The 18,443-nt window shown below is 40.3% G+C and overlaps 1 protein-coding gene across 2 annotated transcripts in view; it reads right to left on the reverse strand.

Moving 5' to 3' along the window:
- The window catches only part of STK32B (serine/threonine kinase 32B), a 257,437-nt gene that overhangs the window by 49,233 nt on the left and 189,761 nt on the right, over nucleotides 1–18,443 (reverse strand). For both annotated transcript variants that reach the window (XM_030565483.1, XM_030565484.1), the window contains one exon: nucleotides 18,192–18,281. In XM_030565483.1, coding sequence (XP_030421343.1) covers nucleotides 18,192–18,281 — 90 coding nt within the window. The remainder of the gene's footprint in view (nucleotides 1–18,191; nucleotides 18,282–18,443) is intronic.

The raw sequence follows: 18,443 nt of genomic DNA on the forward strand, positions 1-18,443 counted from the left end.
GAGGACTACTTCAACCCTTCATGGAGTAGATCCTCAGCATATCTACAGGCATGAGGTGGAGAGAATGCCTACCCTTCTTCTCCCTGCACATCTTCCTAGCCCTCAGAGTAGCTACTTGAACTGGGCTTTGTTTTTTGCCCTAATCGATTCATTCAAATGTGTTGAAATGAAAGAGCCCAGGTAAGAGGGGAAATTCCATTTCTGCCTGGTTCCAGTGAAATCCACTCACCAATGCTCTTCAGCAAGATATTAAGTTTAAATAGTTGAGACTGATCTTACTAGCATACATCATTGCAGTGAAGACAATGGGGTTTTGTGTGGTAGTAAGCATAACTCTTACCATGAGGTTAAGTGCTTCACTAGCTCCTTCTAGATGTCTGGCAGCATGAGCTCTGGGTACGACAACCTCACAGAGGAGAGATAAAGTGATTCTGTAGGCACAAGGCTCTACAGACACCAGCTCTTGGTGAGTTCCCATAAACACACATTTCAAGCAAGTAACAGAGTAATTATTTTACTAGGGCTGGCAAAAATAAAGGGTGTGACTGGCCCTAGGCATAAGGACTTCAATAGGGATAATAAAGTTCAAAGCAACAGTCCTAACTCAACCCCTCAGAGCCATCCAGAACAGGGCGAGGAAGTAAATGGTCTCCCTGGGACCGCGCTATACTGCCTTCCTCCTTGCAGGTGGCTGCCTGTTTCCTCCTGCTGTAGCTATTGCTGACACTGTACCTGCAACAGCATTTACACAGCCTGCTCCCAGGCTGGACCTCCAGCCTCTACTTTTCTCCTGAACTGGTCCCCTCTGACTGCAGGATATACTTCTTTTTTCCCCCTGTACCTGTGATTATAAGCTTGCTGGATACTGGACCTGGTAATATAGCGCAGTCCTCTGGTTAGATACTTTCCCACTCATTTCAAGTGACAGGAAGGAGGCAGCAAGTTCATTTAGTATTCTAAGAACAAGTGATCCCTTGCTGACCATATGAGGAGGCACAACATCCTTGTTAGCTTCTTGTAGAAGCAGAAGTCTCACAGAATTAAAACAAAGACCTGATTTCCAGAGGTGCTGAGTACTTGCAGCTCCCATTGAATCCAAGGGATTTAATTTTTGTCACATTCCCAATTAACGTATTCTGCCTTCCGCTCTCCACATCTACTTACTGTGCATTAGCCAGGGTAGTAGTATCACTCACCCTTTTAAAGGTTGAACTCAATTAAAACTGCAGGTGTAAGGACTTCTGGGAATCAGGCCCTAAACTGGGCACCCAAAGACACAGGCACCCAAAAAGGTAGACACTTCTGAAAATGAAGATCTCAGGAACCAGACAACTTTTGGCCTAGATAAAAAGGAATATCACTGTGCACACCACAGTGGTGTTATTGCTTATGGTCAAATCCCATTCCACACAATACTGAATGAAACGGAAAGCATACAGTGGTAATGAATCAGAATAGGATAGAAAGGAGTTGATGTCTCGTGTTAGGACACCTGTGCCAACTTTAACATAGTAAATGATATCAAAGATGATTTATTGGCAGGTTTAATAACAAATTCACTCGCCCTTTTGACTGCAAAGACTCTCCAAGTTATAAATCTTCATTTCTTTTTCCTCTACCTCTACGCTTTTTTCTCTTAACATACTTTTAATCTCACTCTGTTTTATGCTCTTGTTTGCTTTCTTGAAAACTAACATTAGCCTGTTTGGGTGGTAAACAGAGTCTGTTTGAATGTATTCAAGGGTTCCCCCATATATTTTCTTTTAAATGAACTAATAAATAAAATAACACACCATCTCCTTTTCCAGAGTTCAATATTTAAAGATTTTTGTAAATCTTAAAATATCTTTTGGCATCCAAAGATCTACAATGCCATATCATTGCAGATCTTTATAGATTCTAAGGCCAGACACGACCATTGTGATAACCTAGTCTGACCTCTTGTATAACTAAGGCCATAGAACTTCCCCAACATAATTACTGTTGAAAGGAGAGTAGAACGTTTAGAAAAACATCCAATCTTAATTTTAAGATTTGCAGTGATGGAGAATCCACAACCACCATTGGTAAATTGTTCCAGTGGTTAATTACCCTATCATCTCTGCACCCAGATGTCTCAGAATAGCATTTTATGATAGATTATCCCATTGCATGTTTTGTCTTAGAGTGAGATCATATTTGGAGAACAGGTAATAACCATAATTAAGCATAAAAACTGTAAAGCATGTTTCTTTCAGGTTACAGCATTCATTCTGATGGGTCTGCCAAACATTGCTAGACATGGCTAACTTCAAATTACCTTAATCTATCCACATCAGTGCTCCATGCTCACCATTATTCATTTTAATTGTGTACTTTCAGCTTCAAGTACATTTTGTGAAATAGATCATTTCTGACAAATTAATTCATAGATACTCTTCCACTCTGCAGTTGTCAAAGCAGCCAAATGATCTATACTCTGACAACATAACAACAGTGATGCAGTTCAGGGTATAGGTATGTTATAGAAAATGAAAAAGCTGACTTGAATTTTTACTTAATCTACTGATAATTCTGCTCCCTACTTGTGACAAGTCTTCAGTATCCAACATTACCTTGCACAAGCTTGCAATAAAGGGAATATAAATATAATTGCAAACAACATTGTACTCACTTTTCTATGATCACATATAACTTTATTTAACCAGCTGCAGTTAAATAGGCCACAACATAGGCCAAAACATTGTCCAGAGTTCATATTAAACTGAGGTTGCCTGAAGTTAGGCATCTGAGCACTCTCAGCTCCCACTGAATTCAATGACCAAAGTGTAAATGCTTAGCACTTTTGAAAATCAGGCCATTTTAATTAGGTGCTTAAATGCGCGTTTAGGAGTGTCACTTTAGGCACCCAGGTTTGAAAATATTGACCATGATAAATTAAACAGCTTGAGGTTTGTAACTTTCAAGAGTGATTGGCCCAAACAGAGAATATCTATTACCTTACTTGATAGGTTACCTTTATGATCACACCAATGTGCACTATCAGACAACATAATGAAATCAGGGCCTTGACATGCCTCTGGGAGGAATCCCAGTTGTCAACAGGAAAGGAGATTTCTTTTTTGATGAACTGTTTTAGTTTCATTCTTTCAGTAAGAACCTAATTGAAGAAACTCTGGTGTGCCTGACCAGTAGTACTACATTTGAAACTGACAGGTGTTGATTAGGGAAGCTTTGAGAGGCTTATAGCAGAGATTTTTCACACTGAGAGGCACTGTTGTGTTCTCTCATGGGGCAAGTTAGAACTGTGCAAAATCAGTGAAAGGGGGGGTGGGGGCAAAAAAAAAAAAAAGATGCAGTGCAGACCTTTTCAAGTGACCTTTATTTTCTTCTAATGCATCTCCTGGCTTGCAATACATGTAAGCAATAATGATAGCAGTGCAAGGCAATTCCTGAAGATTAATTACTGGCTGGAAGGAGTTGTTGGCCTCAGATGCAGCTGAGTGCTACTATCCAAGCTGGACATTAATTCCTCTGAAATGTCCTGTACTGAGGTTATCATTGCTATTTAAAAAATCATAGTTAAATGGCCTTGTATGTAATGGGTGGGGGAGTTTGAATTTGTATGCACCAGGTTATTGCTAAAGAATTAATGCTGTAGTATATTAGACAATCAGACTGGTGGTGGTGTCATCTTTCAACATTATCTCCAGCTGGTAAGCATCAGTGAAAAAGTGAGAAATCTGCATATCACTGTGTGAGATAGAAATCATTTAGGTTCATAGCATATAAAACCAGCAGCACACACTACTCATTCAATGGCATTTATATACCACAGCAATGGAGGCTGCATGAGAGCCGAGACAGATGAGGTAATTCAAATAAACAACAAATAGATTCCAGGACAAATACTTAGTGTGTCATATAAAAGTTTGCATCTAAATTGTAGGCACCACCCTGAAAAAATGTACTTAACTTTATGCACTGGGAGTATTCCCATTGAGTGAGTAAAGTGAGGCACATGTAGCAGTCTTTGAAGGATCAGGGCCAAAGCTCGTACAGATAGGGAAAGTGTATCTTGGCAAGGACCATGCTTGTGAGTGTTTACCAATTAAATAGTAAAACACAAACATATATTCATATTCTCTGGCATTGGGCTGAATTGCCTATGGTTAATTTTAACATGCCAAGATAGGGGACTTCATTGAATTATAATCCTCAAAAAATGCCCTACTAGTGCATTAGACTAGTCAATGGAGGAGAATGGAAGCCTAAATTGCAGCAAATTACAATGTAACTTCCTCAGTTGCTATGACAATGAGTATTATAGAAATGCCTTTAAGTACGTAAAATACCAAGTTGCAGGAGATAACTTATTAATTAGTCCAACAAAGGACATGCTTCTGTGAATCAAAGTCTCTTCATCAGGCCATGATGGATAGCAAAATAATCTATATTGTGTAGTAGAAGACTTAATTCAGAGCCACAGTCACCGTCTGATCAAAGAGAGATGAGGCCAGATTTTCAAAGGTATTTAGGTGCCCAAAGATGCACATAGGTGCCTAGTGGGATTTTCAAAACACCTACACAGGTTGGACACCTAATTTCCATTGATTTCAATGGGAGTTAGGTGCCTAAATACCTTTGTAAATCTGGGCTGTGGTGTAGAAAGATGTGAAACAATCATAGGTGTGGAATGGAGCTTCCCACAATTAATAGTTTTGTCAGGATTACAATGACTCTATGTTCTATCAATCAAAACAAAAGCACAGGGTGAGGACAAAACAAATCAATATATTTGAAAGCACATGATTTTCCTCCTCATTTTAACAAAACAGCATTAGAAGAACACATCTAATAGAGTGACTATTCCATTTCTAGTGTGACCATATTGGTGGTAAAGGAGACACATTGCAGATGAAGACAGACCCTAAGGATACCAATGGACCTCAAAATCTGGGCAATGGAAGCACTGGTCTGGCCTCCACAGATCCACCCTTGTCTCCAAAGCCAGCCTCCTGCTGGAGCCCAGAATGACTAGAATGTGGGCTAGCTCCCACACCATCGATTTCTGCTGCAATGCTGATTTGCACTCTGTTTGCCAGCAAGCAGCTAAATCTGAGCACCTATCCCCTCTATTCTAAACACTGCTGCCAGATTGTCCTCTTCCCTTGGCCACAGCAGAAAAAGGTGAAACTCTGGTCCATTCTTTGCTACACTATCATGAAGGGACGATGATTGGGTCCCCATTTTCTGTGTGGGAGAAGGAGCAGTGGAGATAGGGGAAGAAGATTAGTAGGAAGAGAAAAAGAGAGAATGAAGAAGCAGGAAAGAAATGGTATTGGGCAGAGGGAGAGAAAGATGGAAATATAATATTGAGGAAGAAAAGCAAAGACACATATAAGATGGAAAGGAATGAGAGAGCGAGAGAAAATAGTGGGTAGGGTGCAAGAATAAAGAAACTGAAGACACAGACAGAGTGAAAAAGGAGCAGCATAATGAGGGAACAATGGTGAAGAGAGCGCTACCCATGAAGGAGCCGTTTGTTCACTGTGCACCTCATTGCACATCTTGCACAAAGTGCACTGAGAGTCTAATCCTGAATGAGATGAAAGCTTTCATCATATTAACTGCAATTTATATGGTGAATACAGATAAACTGAGGGCCCTAAGGAGCCCTGCCTCACTGACTGGATTATACAAAAATGAGTAACTTTAAAAGGTGCACCATGATACATGCAGAGTCTTGCCTCCTTCAGGACCCAATGCAGTTTCATTGCAGTGACTAAAAAAACTCCAACTGATTTCAGTGGGAACTGGATTGGGTCCTCAAATGCACAGATTACAAAACTGTCATCCTACCACATACACACTTTTGCACTGGGCTGGTGCATACACTTCAAGAAGTATGTAATGCCTATGTACTTACACAGTGTACCAGGAATCAGACTCGGGTCATGGGCTGCATATATGCAGTGCAACTGACTTTATGCCGGATATGATCTAAAAAGACTAACGTTCATATCAACTTCACTGCCAACACACAAAGGGCCATTTCCAAAGTCTCATCATTAGACCAAATCAAAAACAATTTCCACTAGAACACTGAAAGTCTCTTCTGAATGACAGGTTCCTGCCATACTTCAACATTTAATTCCCAGATGGGAGTGGGCAAAGGAGACAAAGAGAATTGCATTCTGAGTTACAGTGTTTGTTACTTAACTGGTGCTGCAGCTCAAGCAAGTAGAACTGCTCACAATGGGTGAAATCCTGGCCTTGTTAAAGTCAATGGCAAAACTCCCACTGACTTCAGTCAGGGCCAGGATTTCACACCATCCTTTTTTGATTGGGTCTGAGAAACCAGTCACTATTTTGATAAAATGCATATCCAAGAGAGTACATTTTTTCAACTCTTATCTAAAATCCAAAGGGCATTCTTCTCCATATAACAACAGTGTTAAAGTCAAAGTGCTTGTATAATGCCACTTCAATATCAGAATGTTCAATGTGTTTTAGATCACGTGAGAATTAATCCTGCAATATGTGGCCAGATCCCGATGCTCACATAGGACCCACTGACTCCAGTGGGGCTGCAGGTGGGAGCAAGGTTTCACCTACATTATGCACCTTTCAGCATTGGGGCTTTAAGGCCTGATTTTTCCATCTTTACAAACGCTGGGTAGTACCTTACTATAAAAGTAGTCCATTGATTTTAATGGAACCATTCACAGAGTAAGGATGACAGAAGGCTCTTAGGCCAGATGACTAACACCTAAATACCTTTGAGCATTTAGACACCTTGAAATCAATGGGAGTTAGGTGCATCTGAAAAAGTGGGGTTTTTACCCACAAAAGCTTATGCTCGAATAAATCTGTTAGTCTTTAAGGTGCCACCGGACTCCTCGTTGTTTATGTGGATACAGAGTAACACAGCTATCCCTCTGATACAAAATACCTTTGAGAATCTGAGCCTTAGTGCCAGATGTAGAGGGATTTAGATTCCTAAAGTTACAGATAGCTGCTTAAGTGCATTAGGCACTTAATTCTCATTGGATTTTCAATTGGAATTTGGTGCCTAACTTGCTTAGGCACTTTTATAAAATAAACTAGGTGTCCCTCTGTATCTTCCAGCACCTAAATCCCTTTGTACATCTGGCCCTTATGCCCCAATTCAACAAAGTATTTAAGCACATGCCTAACTTTAAGTCAATTGAAGTCATTGGTGCTACTCATGTTTCAAGTTAGACACGTGACTAAATACCTTGCTGACTCAGGGCCATACTGGTTAATACAGTAGTTTCAATGAAAAGGACAAATGGAACTTAGGTTTTGCAATATCATCTCCAGATTTGTACATGCTCAGAGGAAATGCTAACTGCTTTCTCAGCATTTGCACAGCAGCACTCCAATATCAATTTTCACTCAGAGAAGGTTAATAATTCTACCAATTGAGGTTTAAATAGGAAGCAGAAATTAAATCAGAGGGGTAGCAAGTAATTTGCTATTTAGAAGAGGAGCAGTTTAACTAATGAAATGAAACAATAAAATGAAAGAAAACTACTTTTCCCTTCCACTGGAAATGTAAATATCAACTTGTTTGGACAGTAAGTAGCAGTTTACCTCCTACTGCACAGAGTTTACTTTTCCTTTTTGCCTCCCATAAGTCCGGCCCCTTCTCCACCTGGTGGGAATGGGGCCAGTAGGGGATTGGCCAGATTCCCCAAATCTGGAAGCAACATGGAATCTGTATACAGACAAAATCAAAGTCTATAATGCTGTAGTCCTCACAACATTGCTCTATGGGTGTGAAACTTGGATCTGTTATTAAAGAATGAAAATCTAAATTATGACTAACTTCCTGGCTGAGTTCTATTAATATATGTGAAAGCTGAAATAAGAACATAAGAACAGCAATACTGGGTCAGACCAAAGGTCCATCTAGCCCAGTATCCTGTCTTCTGACAGTGGCCAATGGCAGGTGCCTCAGAGGGAATGAACAGAACACGTAATCATCGAGAGATCCATTCCTTGTTGCCCATTCCCAGCTACTGGCAAACAGAGGCTAGGGACACCATCCCCACCCATCCTGGCTAATAGCCATTGATGGACCTATCCTCCGTGAATTTATCTAGTTCTTTTTTGAACCCTGTTTTAGTATTGGCCTTCACAACATCCTCTGGCAAAGAGTTCCACAGGTTGACTGTACATTATGTGAAAAAATACTTCCTTTTGTTTGCTTTAAACCTGCTGCCTATTAATTTCATTTGGTGACCCCTAGTTCATGTGGTATGAGAAGGGAGTAAATAACACTTCCTTATTTACTTTCTCCACACCAGTCATGATTTTATAGATCTCTATCAGAACATATCTGAAAGTCCCAGTCTTATTAATCTCTTCTCATATGGCAGCCGTTCCATACCCCTTATTATTTTTGTTGCCTTTTTCTGAACCTTTTCCAAGTCCAATACATCTTTAAGATGGGGAGACCACATCTGCACGCAGTATTCAAGATGTGGGCATACCTTGGATTTATATAAAGGCAATATGATATTGTCTGTCTTAAATGTGTGTGGTACATGGTAACATGGTACTTCAAGTCTGAACATGCTGGTAATTTCTAGCGATTGGTCAAGGGCTATTTTAGAAGGGTTTTGTTTCTTTATTCACACCTTCAGTAGTTAATATGCCTCAGTAGTTTTTAATCCTCATATATTCATATGATTTCATCACAGCAAAGATTTATTAGATTAAATTGATTGAATATGATATACACTGATTCTATAGCACTGTATTAATCTGCTACGTAGTTATACAGTCTCTCTTGCATCTATTCTTAGAATATTGCCCACTATACAACTTGTCCTGAATATAATTGTGCATGTATGTGTGTGTACATGTTAGTGTACGTGTGTGTGTGCATGTGTGTAATCTCTAGACCAGCTTCAATCAGGTAGCATTATGCTGATGTCTAACAGAATGTTGGACCTATACATTTAAAATGAATATATATAACAGTCTCAGGCTAATGAATATGAAATGTATCCATAATTAAGTGTCCTCCTTATTTTGTGTTGTCAAAGGTCTCACTGCAGTTAAACTGTCACATCTTTTCTAGCAAGCCGCTTGAGCAATCATTTGCATTTATGTCTGGCAGAGTATTTATTATGAGCTAGTGGATTGAGTATAAGGCTCGGACCCAGGAGCTTCCAAATTCTATTCCCATCTATGCCACTGACTTTTGTTAATAATATTGGGTTTATGTAACATTATAATCTTTAGTCTGTCATTTCAGAAACATTAGTTTGCGATTGCCTCACAATATTCTTACTGGGCAGGAAAATGTCATTGTCCCCAATTTATAAGTGGAGAAACTGAAATTTAGACAGGTTAACTGATTTGCATAAAGTCACACAAGTTAGTGGAAGAACCAGAATTAGACCCAGGTACCCTACTCCCAGTTCAATATTTACTCCACTACACCATTGTGCTCCCCAGATAAGTCACAGAAATCTGTCTACAGAAGAGGGATAATTATTTGCCTGTCAACCCCCCTTGGAGCTCTTGCTTAATCCCTTGTGAAGATGAACACTCAGAAGTTAACTTGCTCTTGCAGGAATCATGACTTTTTCTTGCATTCCAAAAAGCACTGGTAGATCAGCAATGAAACCATTAAAGGTTATAAGCCAAGGGTGGGCTTTCCAAAAGTGCTGAAACATTGGCCTAAATTAGCTCCCAAAGCAGCAAATGCCAAAAACTTCCATCAGCTTCAGTAAGAGCAGAATTCGGCCAGTGCTGAATGCTTTTTAAAAATCCCACACCACATTCACACCCTGTGTTCTACACTTCACTCAATGTAATTACATCAGAATAGAATTCAGCCCTACACAATATTTTTGCTTTACCTGTAAGGTTTAAGGTTGATGTCAGAACATTAACCAGCTTTCTTCTGCCTTTGATAGTACTTCTATGCACTATTAATATATGCCTGACTCAATGTATATTAAATGTTGAATAGGACTCCTGGTAAATCCAAATTTCTCTAACATTGTCAGTTGAACAGTCATAATTCAGTGTGACGATGACCTCTAAAATGAGCTGTGGAAATCAGAGATAACCAGCATGCAAGGTAGCTAGATCTAGCTAGGAATTTTCCAGGCAATTTACTGTAGATTTTATTGGCTCTGTATTTTGTTAAGTGGATTATGTCCTGAAATTTATTTTATTAGTTTGATATTAAATGAAGTCACGCTGCATTATTCAGATGACTGAAACAGAAGAGAAAACAATAGGAAACCTCTATGTGGGAACTGAACTATCCTCTACAAACTCTAATGCATGAAGTAAAGAATATATACATGTAGAAACTCTGCCATACAGTTATAGTTCAGTCACTAAATAGAGATTTGTAGGACTCAAATAATGTTAATGTTTATGCAAAATAAATAAAATGATATATGATATATAGAATTAAGATAATTCACACATTTTAATACTTTTAAAAATTAATCAAACCTATTGGATGGATGTAGCATCAATATTATGAACAGGTGTGCCCTACAATATGATTTGATATTTTATGTAGGAGAATGTTGGCTGCAACCCACATTTGACTGCCACTTTGTACAGTTAATAACTCATAGATTCATAGACTTTAAAGCCAGAAGGGACCATCGTGATCATCTAGTCTGACCTCCTGCACATTGCAGGCCACAGAACCTCACTCACTCCTGAAATAGATCCTTAACCTCTGGCTGAGTTATTGAAGTCCTCAAATCATGATTTAAAAAGACTTCAAGTGACAGAGAATCCACCATTTACTCAAGTTCAAACCTGCAAGTGACCCGTACCTCATGCTGCACAGAAAGGTGAAAACTCCATCCCCCAGGATCTCTGCCAATTTGACCTTAGGAAAAATTCTTTACTGATCCCAAATATGGCAATCAGTTGGACCCTGAGCATGTCAGCAAAACCCACCAGCTAGACATCTGGGAAAGAATTCTCTGTTGTAACTCAGAGCCCTTCCCATCTAATGTCCCATCTCAGGCTGTTGAGAATATTTGCTATTCATTTGTTCTTGTGTCAACATTGGTGCTTCACTTTAACTCCTTTCCTTCCCTAACATTTATCCCTCTGATGTAATTATAGAGACCAATCATATCTCCCCTCAGCCTTCGTTTGGTTAGGCTAAACAAGACAAGCTCCTTGACTCTCCTCTCATAAGGTGGGTTTTCCATTGCTCTGATCATCCTATTAACCCTTCCCTGCGCCTGTTTTAATTCATCTTGTTTAAACATGGGAGACAAGAATTGTACCAGTATGCCAGATGAGGTCTCATCAGTGCCTGATATAATGGTACTAACACTTCCCTGTCTCTACTGGAATTAGCTTGCCTGTTGCATCCTAGGACTGCATTAGCCTTTTTCACAGCAACATCACATTGACGATTCATAGTTGTCCTGTGATCAGCTGTTACACCCAGGTCTTTCTCCTTCTCTGTTGCTTCCAACTGATATGTCCCCAGCTTATAGCAAAAAAAATTTTGGTTAGTCCCTAGTGCATGACCTTGTATTTCACACTATTACATTTCATCCCATTTCTATTACTCCAGTTTTCAAAGTTGTCCAGATCTTCTTGCATAATATTCTGGTCCTCCTCAGTACTGGTAATACCTTCCAACTTTGCATCATCCGCAAATTTTATTAGCACACATCCACTTTTTGTGCCAAGGTCATTAATGAAAATGTTAAATAAGATCGGTCCCAAGATCAATGCCTGAGGAACTCCACTAGTAACATCCCTCCAGCCTGACAGTTCACTTTTCAATATGACCCATTGTAGGCTCTCCTTTAACCAGTTCCTCATCTACCTTTCAATTACCATATTAATCCTCATCTTCTCCAATTTAACTAATCATTTCCCACATGGAACTGTATCAAATGCCTTACTGAAGTCCAAGTAGATGAGATCTACTGCATTTCCTTTGTCTAAAAAAATCAGTTATCTTCTTAAAAAAGAGATCAGATTTGTCTGGCATGATCTATTTTTTGTAAAACCACATTGTATTTTATCCCAATTACTATTTACCTCTATGTCCTTGTCATAAACAGATTGTTAAGGGTTAATGTCTCTTCTACCTGTAAAGGGTTACAAGCAGGGAACTGGACACCTGACCAGAAGACCAATCAGAAGACAAGATACTTTTAAATTTGGGTGGAGGGAAGCTTTTGTGTGTGTTCTTTGTCCGTTGTGTGTTCTTCTCTCGGAGGGTCTGAGAGAGACCAGACATTACTACAGGCTCTCTAAGTTTCTTTTCAAATAGTAAATAAAAACAGGCGGTTTAGGCTTTTTGATTGTTTTACTCTATTTGCAATTGTGGATCTGGCTGGTTAACTTTTATATGTGTAGTTGCTGGGAATATTTTGATTTGTATTGGTACTGGGGGAAAGTCTCTTTCTGGTGTCTGTAAGCTATAGGATCCTATAATAGTTACATCTTGAAGTTACAGAGATAATTCTTTACTTTTTCCTTTCTTTTATTAAAAGATTTCTTTTTAGAGAACCTGATTGATTTTTTTTTCTTGTTTCCCTTGTTTTATCCCAGGGGATTGGGATAACTCACCAGGATGGGTGGGGGAGACGGGAGAGGGGAGAGATAGAATCTCTCTCTGTTTTCCTTGAATCTGTTTGCCTCTTTGTGGAAGGGAAGGGAGATGCTTCTCTGTATGGTGATTTAAGAGGTTGGATCAGTATCTCTCAGGATAGCCCAGGGAGGGAAATTCTGGGAGGGGGAAAGGTGGGGGAATGGTTTATTTTACCTTATTTTAAGAACCCAAGGGATCTGGGTTCTTGGGGTCCCCAGGGAAGGTTGGGGAGGTCAGAGTGCCCCAAAACACTATATTTTTGGGTGGTGGCAGTGCTATCAGATCTAAGCTGGTAATTAAGCTTAGAGGATTCAGGAGCTAGTATCTCATTTTCTGAACTCTAAGGTTCAGATCTGAGAGAGAATGCTATGACAGTCCTTAACTCCTTTCTCTTTAAAATGTGGTCCAGAACCACCTTCTGTTGCTCAGAAAGCTCTGTTAGTTCTGGAAATGCCTAGCAGTTACACAGCATCTTTCTTCCTGAAATTCCAAAACTTCTAAAGCACACTCAAGACCAAGTAATCACCTGAAGGAAGTAAAAACAAAAGTCATATTCCAGCTGTGGACTTAGGATAGTGACCTTACAAGAAGTAAATCTCTCTGTTAAGGATCATCACACTCTTATTCTCCTCCCAGATATTCACAGTGCAGGTTTCATGTGACCCATGTCACCAAAACATTTCAGTTAGTTGTTGATAGCAGATATGTCTGTCAAAAGCCAGCCATTAAATAAAAGATCTGACATATGAAGTGACCTTCTCCAGTGACTGCCAGAGAAGAGGAGAATGACAGCCTGCAAGCCTATACATTTTCTGAGAGGGGTTCTGACAATAAAAAATTATAGTGATTGTTTTTCCTATCAGCACCCTCAAGCTACACCTGATATAGGAGATTTGGAACTAATTTTTTCAAAAACTCAGCAGTAGGTGAGACACATGATTTCTAATATACATTTGGGAGCAGGGCCAATGCTACCATTTAGGCCAACTAGGCGGTTGCGACACCTTAAATTTGAGTGAATAAATGAAGACTCGGCACACCAGTTCTGAAAGGTTGCTGAGCCCTACCCCACAGGCTTAGTAAAGAGTTCTAGGAAATGGCAAAGTTTAAATGGGGGTTACAATTGCAATGTGTTTTACTTGTGTCTATGCATGAAGATCACCTGAACACATCAGCAGGGGTAAAATACAGGGAGAGATTGTCTAAAATAGCTGAAGTTTCAATCAAATGTGGCTTTATGAACAAAAATGTTTATTTGTTCTTTGAAATGGATTGGTAGGTAGTCAGGACAATCCCTGAAACAGAGGTGCAGTGTGCTCCTTGGGATCTGCTCCAGTGAATAAGAAGGCATTATTTTATAGATAGCGAAACACGCACAAAGAAGTTTAGGGCCAGATTCTGAAACCATTACATGACGTCGTACTAAGCTAATGCTGCAGAATCAGATGCTAAGGCAATGTCTAGACTGGGAAAATAGCTGTGTTTTAAAGTGCATTGACCTCAACCAGTATTGACCACAACCAACTAACACATTTTAAAAACACAACTTACCTGGTCTATACTAGGTGCAAAGTCCTGTTTAAAATTATGTTAAAGCATGTTCCCCACCATGTTTTAAAGCATGGCCTTTTCTCTTAGTTTAGGCCTGGTGTAAGTGGCTTGCCCAAGGTTATATAGAAAGTCTGTGGCAGACAGTCTATGAACTTTTTAGAAAATATCTTTGTTTCAAAAAGCTAGCACAAATAAAAACTAGAACTTTGATACCAACATTGCAATTAATTGTTAGCATTTTGCTAAGGGTCTGATTTTACTCTGACATAACCCACATAAATCAGGAGTATATCAAGCAAACTCAATGAAGTTACAAAGGCAAAACCAGCACAAGTGAGATCAGGATCAGGCCCTGTCTGGCAATAGTAGTGTTTTTTTGCAGACTTGATACCCATCATAAACTGCAGAGCATCCACACTCCTCACTTCTCACACTGAAACAGATATTTTTAACACTTCAAAAAGCCCTACAGGCTATGCAAAAAATGCTTTCTCACATTTACAAATGAATCGAAGGCTTGAAACTCCTCTGACAGGCAGAGTAGTGAAGACTTTGAACTTGTGGCTTTTGCTGTATTTTGGTATTTTCAAGAAATGGGGAAGATACAGTAGAAGGAAAGCAGGATGATGGAGGGGATTGATAATCTCTACGTAAAGGGCTAGAGAAAGCATTTCTCTTTTGCAATTTCGTGTGTATTGAGGTTTTTCTGGTGGTTTTATTTTGGGGGTAGGGGTGAGGTCAGGGAGAAGGAGGCACTAGCCTTACTGCTGTGCAATTGAACTAAATTCTGAAAGGAATAGAAAAGAGAGAGGATACCAATGCTATTTATCTTAATGTTAAATTAAAGAAGAAGAGGCAGAATGATAAGGGAATGGGATAATTAAGAGATTTAGGAAGAATTTCTTTAGATACTGATGTGGCCAGCCCCTGCACTGGGCACAAGGGGGAAGGGTGTATGAAGTGGGGCCTAACCATAATAGCAGCCATTATTATTATTATTTATTTGTATTACCACGTGCATCTCTGAATACAAGAAAAGCTCCTAGCTATCATCACTAGCCGCCTTAGAGGGGTTGGGAGGCATTTTGCCTCCTTCTGCACTGGTCTGTGGATTGTGCCAACTGTAGGGAGGAGCATATGTTGCTCCTCCTGCATTCTTTGAATTTCCAGGAGACAGCGGCTAGTGCTGGCCACTGGTTTAAATGCACAAGCTGGCCCCTAGAGTAGCAGTCAATAAGCTCACAGCAGAACCTTGTGTACTCATCCTTTACTGCAGAATTGTCTTGCAGAATCCAAATTTGAAAAGTTATGTTTCTAGCTCTTATGTGAAGAAACACTTCCAAACATGAACCAAGTATGAGCTCAGGAAGTGGGGTCTGCCTGAGCGTGCAGACAGTCTGAAACAAGCTCCAAGAGGTGCTCAGTCTCCTATTCATCTCATTGGAATCTAATCATGTTCATTTCAGTATCCATATTTTTAACCAATTCACTGCAGATAATTTGAACATCCACACAATCTGTTTATTCTACACACCCAGATAATCTGCCACATCATACTGGAGCTAAAACCCCACCTGTCCCCTAACCAAATACCCAACCCTCCAGCTTTCCCCTAACAACTAATATAACAGTTGTGCATTTTAAATACAAATTTCTGCAGCCCATTGAAGATTAAAAATTTAAGGATATCATAAAATTCATTTAATTGAATACAAAATTAAACATTAATTAAACAATACATACAGTTATTGTTTTATTCATTTTCATATTTAAATGAAAAACCCTACTCCCCATTTTTCATTTATCTGAGTCCTCTGAAGAATCTCCAGTATTCAGGAGTCTTGCTGAAGAATTTAAGTAACAATAATTTGTGCATTATAATGGCATGGGAGCACCACTATAAGTTAAGGTTGCTTCACGACATCTGTTTAAAGATGGACCTTTCTGGGGCCTTGGCTACACTGGTGCTTTACAGCGCTGCAACTTTCTCGCTCAGGGGTGTGAAAAAACACCCCCCTGAGCACTGCAAGATACAGCACTGTAAAGCGGCAGCGCTTTGAAGTTTCAAGTGTAGCCATACCGTAAGTCCTCTAAAATTGACATGCTTAGTTGTATTTCTTTGAAAGTTGATGTTCCTTAAGAAGTTGCAGTGTGGGGCTAGTGACCCAATCTTGGAGTCATTTGAAGCACAGGTCCTGGAGCAGTGGTGGGCAACATGCACACTGTGGGCCACATGTGGCCCATCAGGGTAATCCGCTGGCAGGCCGCCAGACAGTTTGTTTACATTTACATGGCCGGCCACAGCTCCCATTGGCTCTCGTTCGCCGTTCTCAGCCAATAGGACCTGTGGGAAGCGGTGGCAAGCATGTCCCTGTGGCCCACACTGCCTCCCGCAGCTCTCACAGGCCTCAGGCTGCCCACCAGTGTTCTGAAGATATAAGATATAGTTTCAGGGAGGAGGTTGTGTGTGTGCGTGTGTGTGTGTGTGTGTTTTGGGTTTTTATTTTTTTTCTCAGAGCTTGAGATCAAACTACTGATGTGATGTGGTTCATAATAGTCTCAATCAAGTTTTCAATCAACTCAGACAAGTTTTACTCAAGGTAGTGCATGGCACTCATGAAATCTTTGGAGAACCCAAATTAAAAACAGTATTTAAGAAAGTGTACATTTTTTACAGTGTCCATGCCCCAATATAGAAACAGAGCTAAAGAGAGTCCATCCTCACAATTTTATGTGTTTTAAACATAACTCTTGTGAGTGCGCTAAAATCTGAATGGTTACTCAGATTGTTTTGAAATTCTCCCTTTGGTGGTTGGGGCCTGGAGTCAATCAGTCCTACTCTAGCAGCTTTTAATTCTTCGCTTTGGTTTATTTTTCAGTATTTACAGAGTGGGCCTCAGGTTATACACGAGTACCTCTCTTAAGCAAAAACCCCTAAACTCACAACACAAAAGAAATACAGTTCTCTGCCCCCTCCCTGGGCCAATGTCTTATTACACTGGCTTCTGATTGCTAACCTTTCCCCAAACAGAAATTAACTTGATTGTTTCCCTTAAGGGGAGAAGAACAGCCTTCCACCTAGGAAGGTATCATAGGCTGGGGGAAGCTGTGCCTCTCCAAACAGCCAGGCATGGCCCTGCCCCCACTCCAACCTCCTGTCTCCCCCCTCCTGCTTCCCCTCCAGTCTCTCTATGGCTGTGCCACCTACCCTCCTGTCGTTCTGGGGTTGGGGAGGATGTGGTCTTGCCACCGGCCCTCCCATTACTTGCAGCCCTTACAGTGCCGGGGAGGCTCTGGGGTTGGGGGCACTAGCCTGTGGTAGGGGCCAATGGCTGTGATGCTGGTGGGGACTTTGGGGTTCAGCGGGTGGTGTGAAAGGAGCAGGACCTCAGAAGGAGGGTCTGGGGTTGGGGCGCAGCCTCCCCCAGCCAGCAGTTCATGCGCCACCTATGGCTGGCAGCCCTTAATTGGACTCAGGTGTCTCTAATTAACCTTAGGTAACTGTTTTTTCAGTTCATGGGCAAAAGGGTGTTCACCACTTTAGGGCTGATACACCTGCGTTCCACCACTCTCTTACAGCTGTCAGGTCTGACTTTGTCACACTTGATTGGGGCCATAATCAGCAGCCATGCTCTTGAGATACTCAATAAGGCTCCAACTCAGTAAAACACATGAACAAGTGCTGAAAGTGTTTAAAGCTGATATTCCCAAACGGTGGAAATAGGAACAAAACTATAGTCATTTATCCATATCTTCAAACTTGGGGGATTCAGATGAAATGAGACGTTGGTCTGAACCAAAGCCACTGCTGAGTAAAAGTTTTGCAAAACCGTACTCGTCCTCAATTTCTATATCCTTAAGGCATTTCCGGTTGCACTAAAGCAGCTACAAGTTGCACTAAAGCAGGTGCAATGTCACAAGTTGTTTAGCGTTATCATACATGCACACCAGAACATCCTTCTTTAGACACACTTCTTTGAAATATGCTGTATGTATTTTTACAATGGTCTTTAAAACTTACCCATATAGGGCTTAGTGCCAGCCATAGAGGAAGCCTTTTCTGATCCTTTGACTATAGTCGCTATGTTAAAGTCAGTGATGTGAACATGCCCTGAAATTAAATGAAACAAAAAGTATAAATAGAACTTAAGACAGCACATGAATCGTCCCAGTACCATTAATATTTAGATGATAATGCAAAGAAATGAAACGGAAGATTTTTACCTCTTAATAAAAACTAAATTGTCTGCCCAGGTAGTTGGAAAACAATGGA

This window comes from Gopherus evgoodei, chromosome 5 (assembly GCF_007399415.2).
Source record: "Gopherus evgoodei ecotype Sinaloan lineage chromosome 5, rGopEvg1_v1.p, whole genome shotgun sequence".
In the NCBI taxonomy this organism is placed as follows: domain Eukaryota; kingdom Metazoa; phylum Chordata; order Testudines; family Testudinidae; genus Gopherus; species Gopherus evgoodei.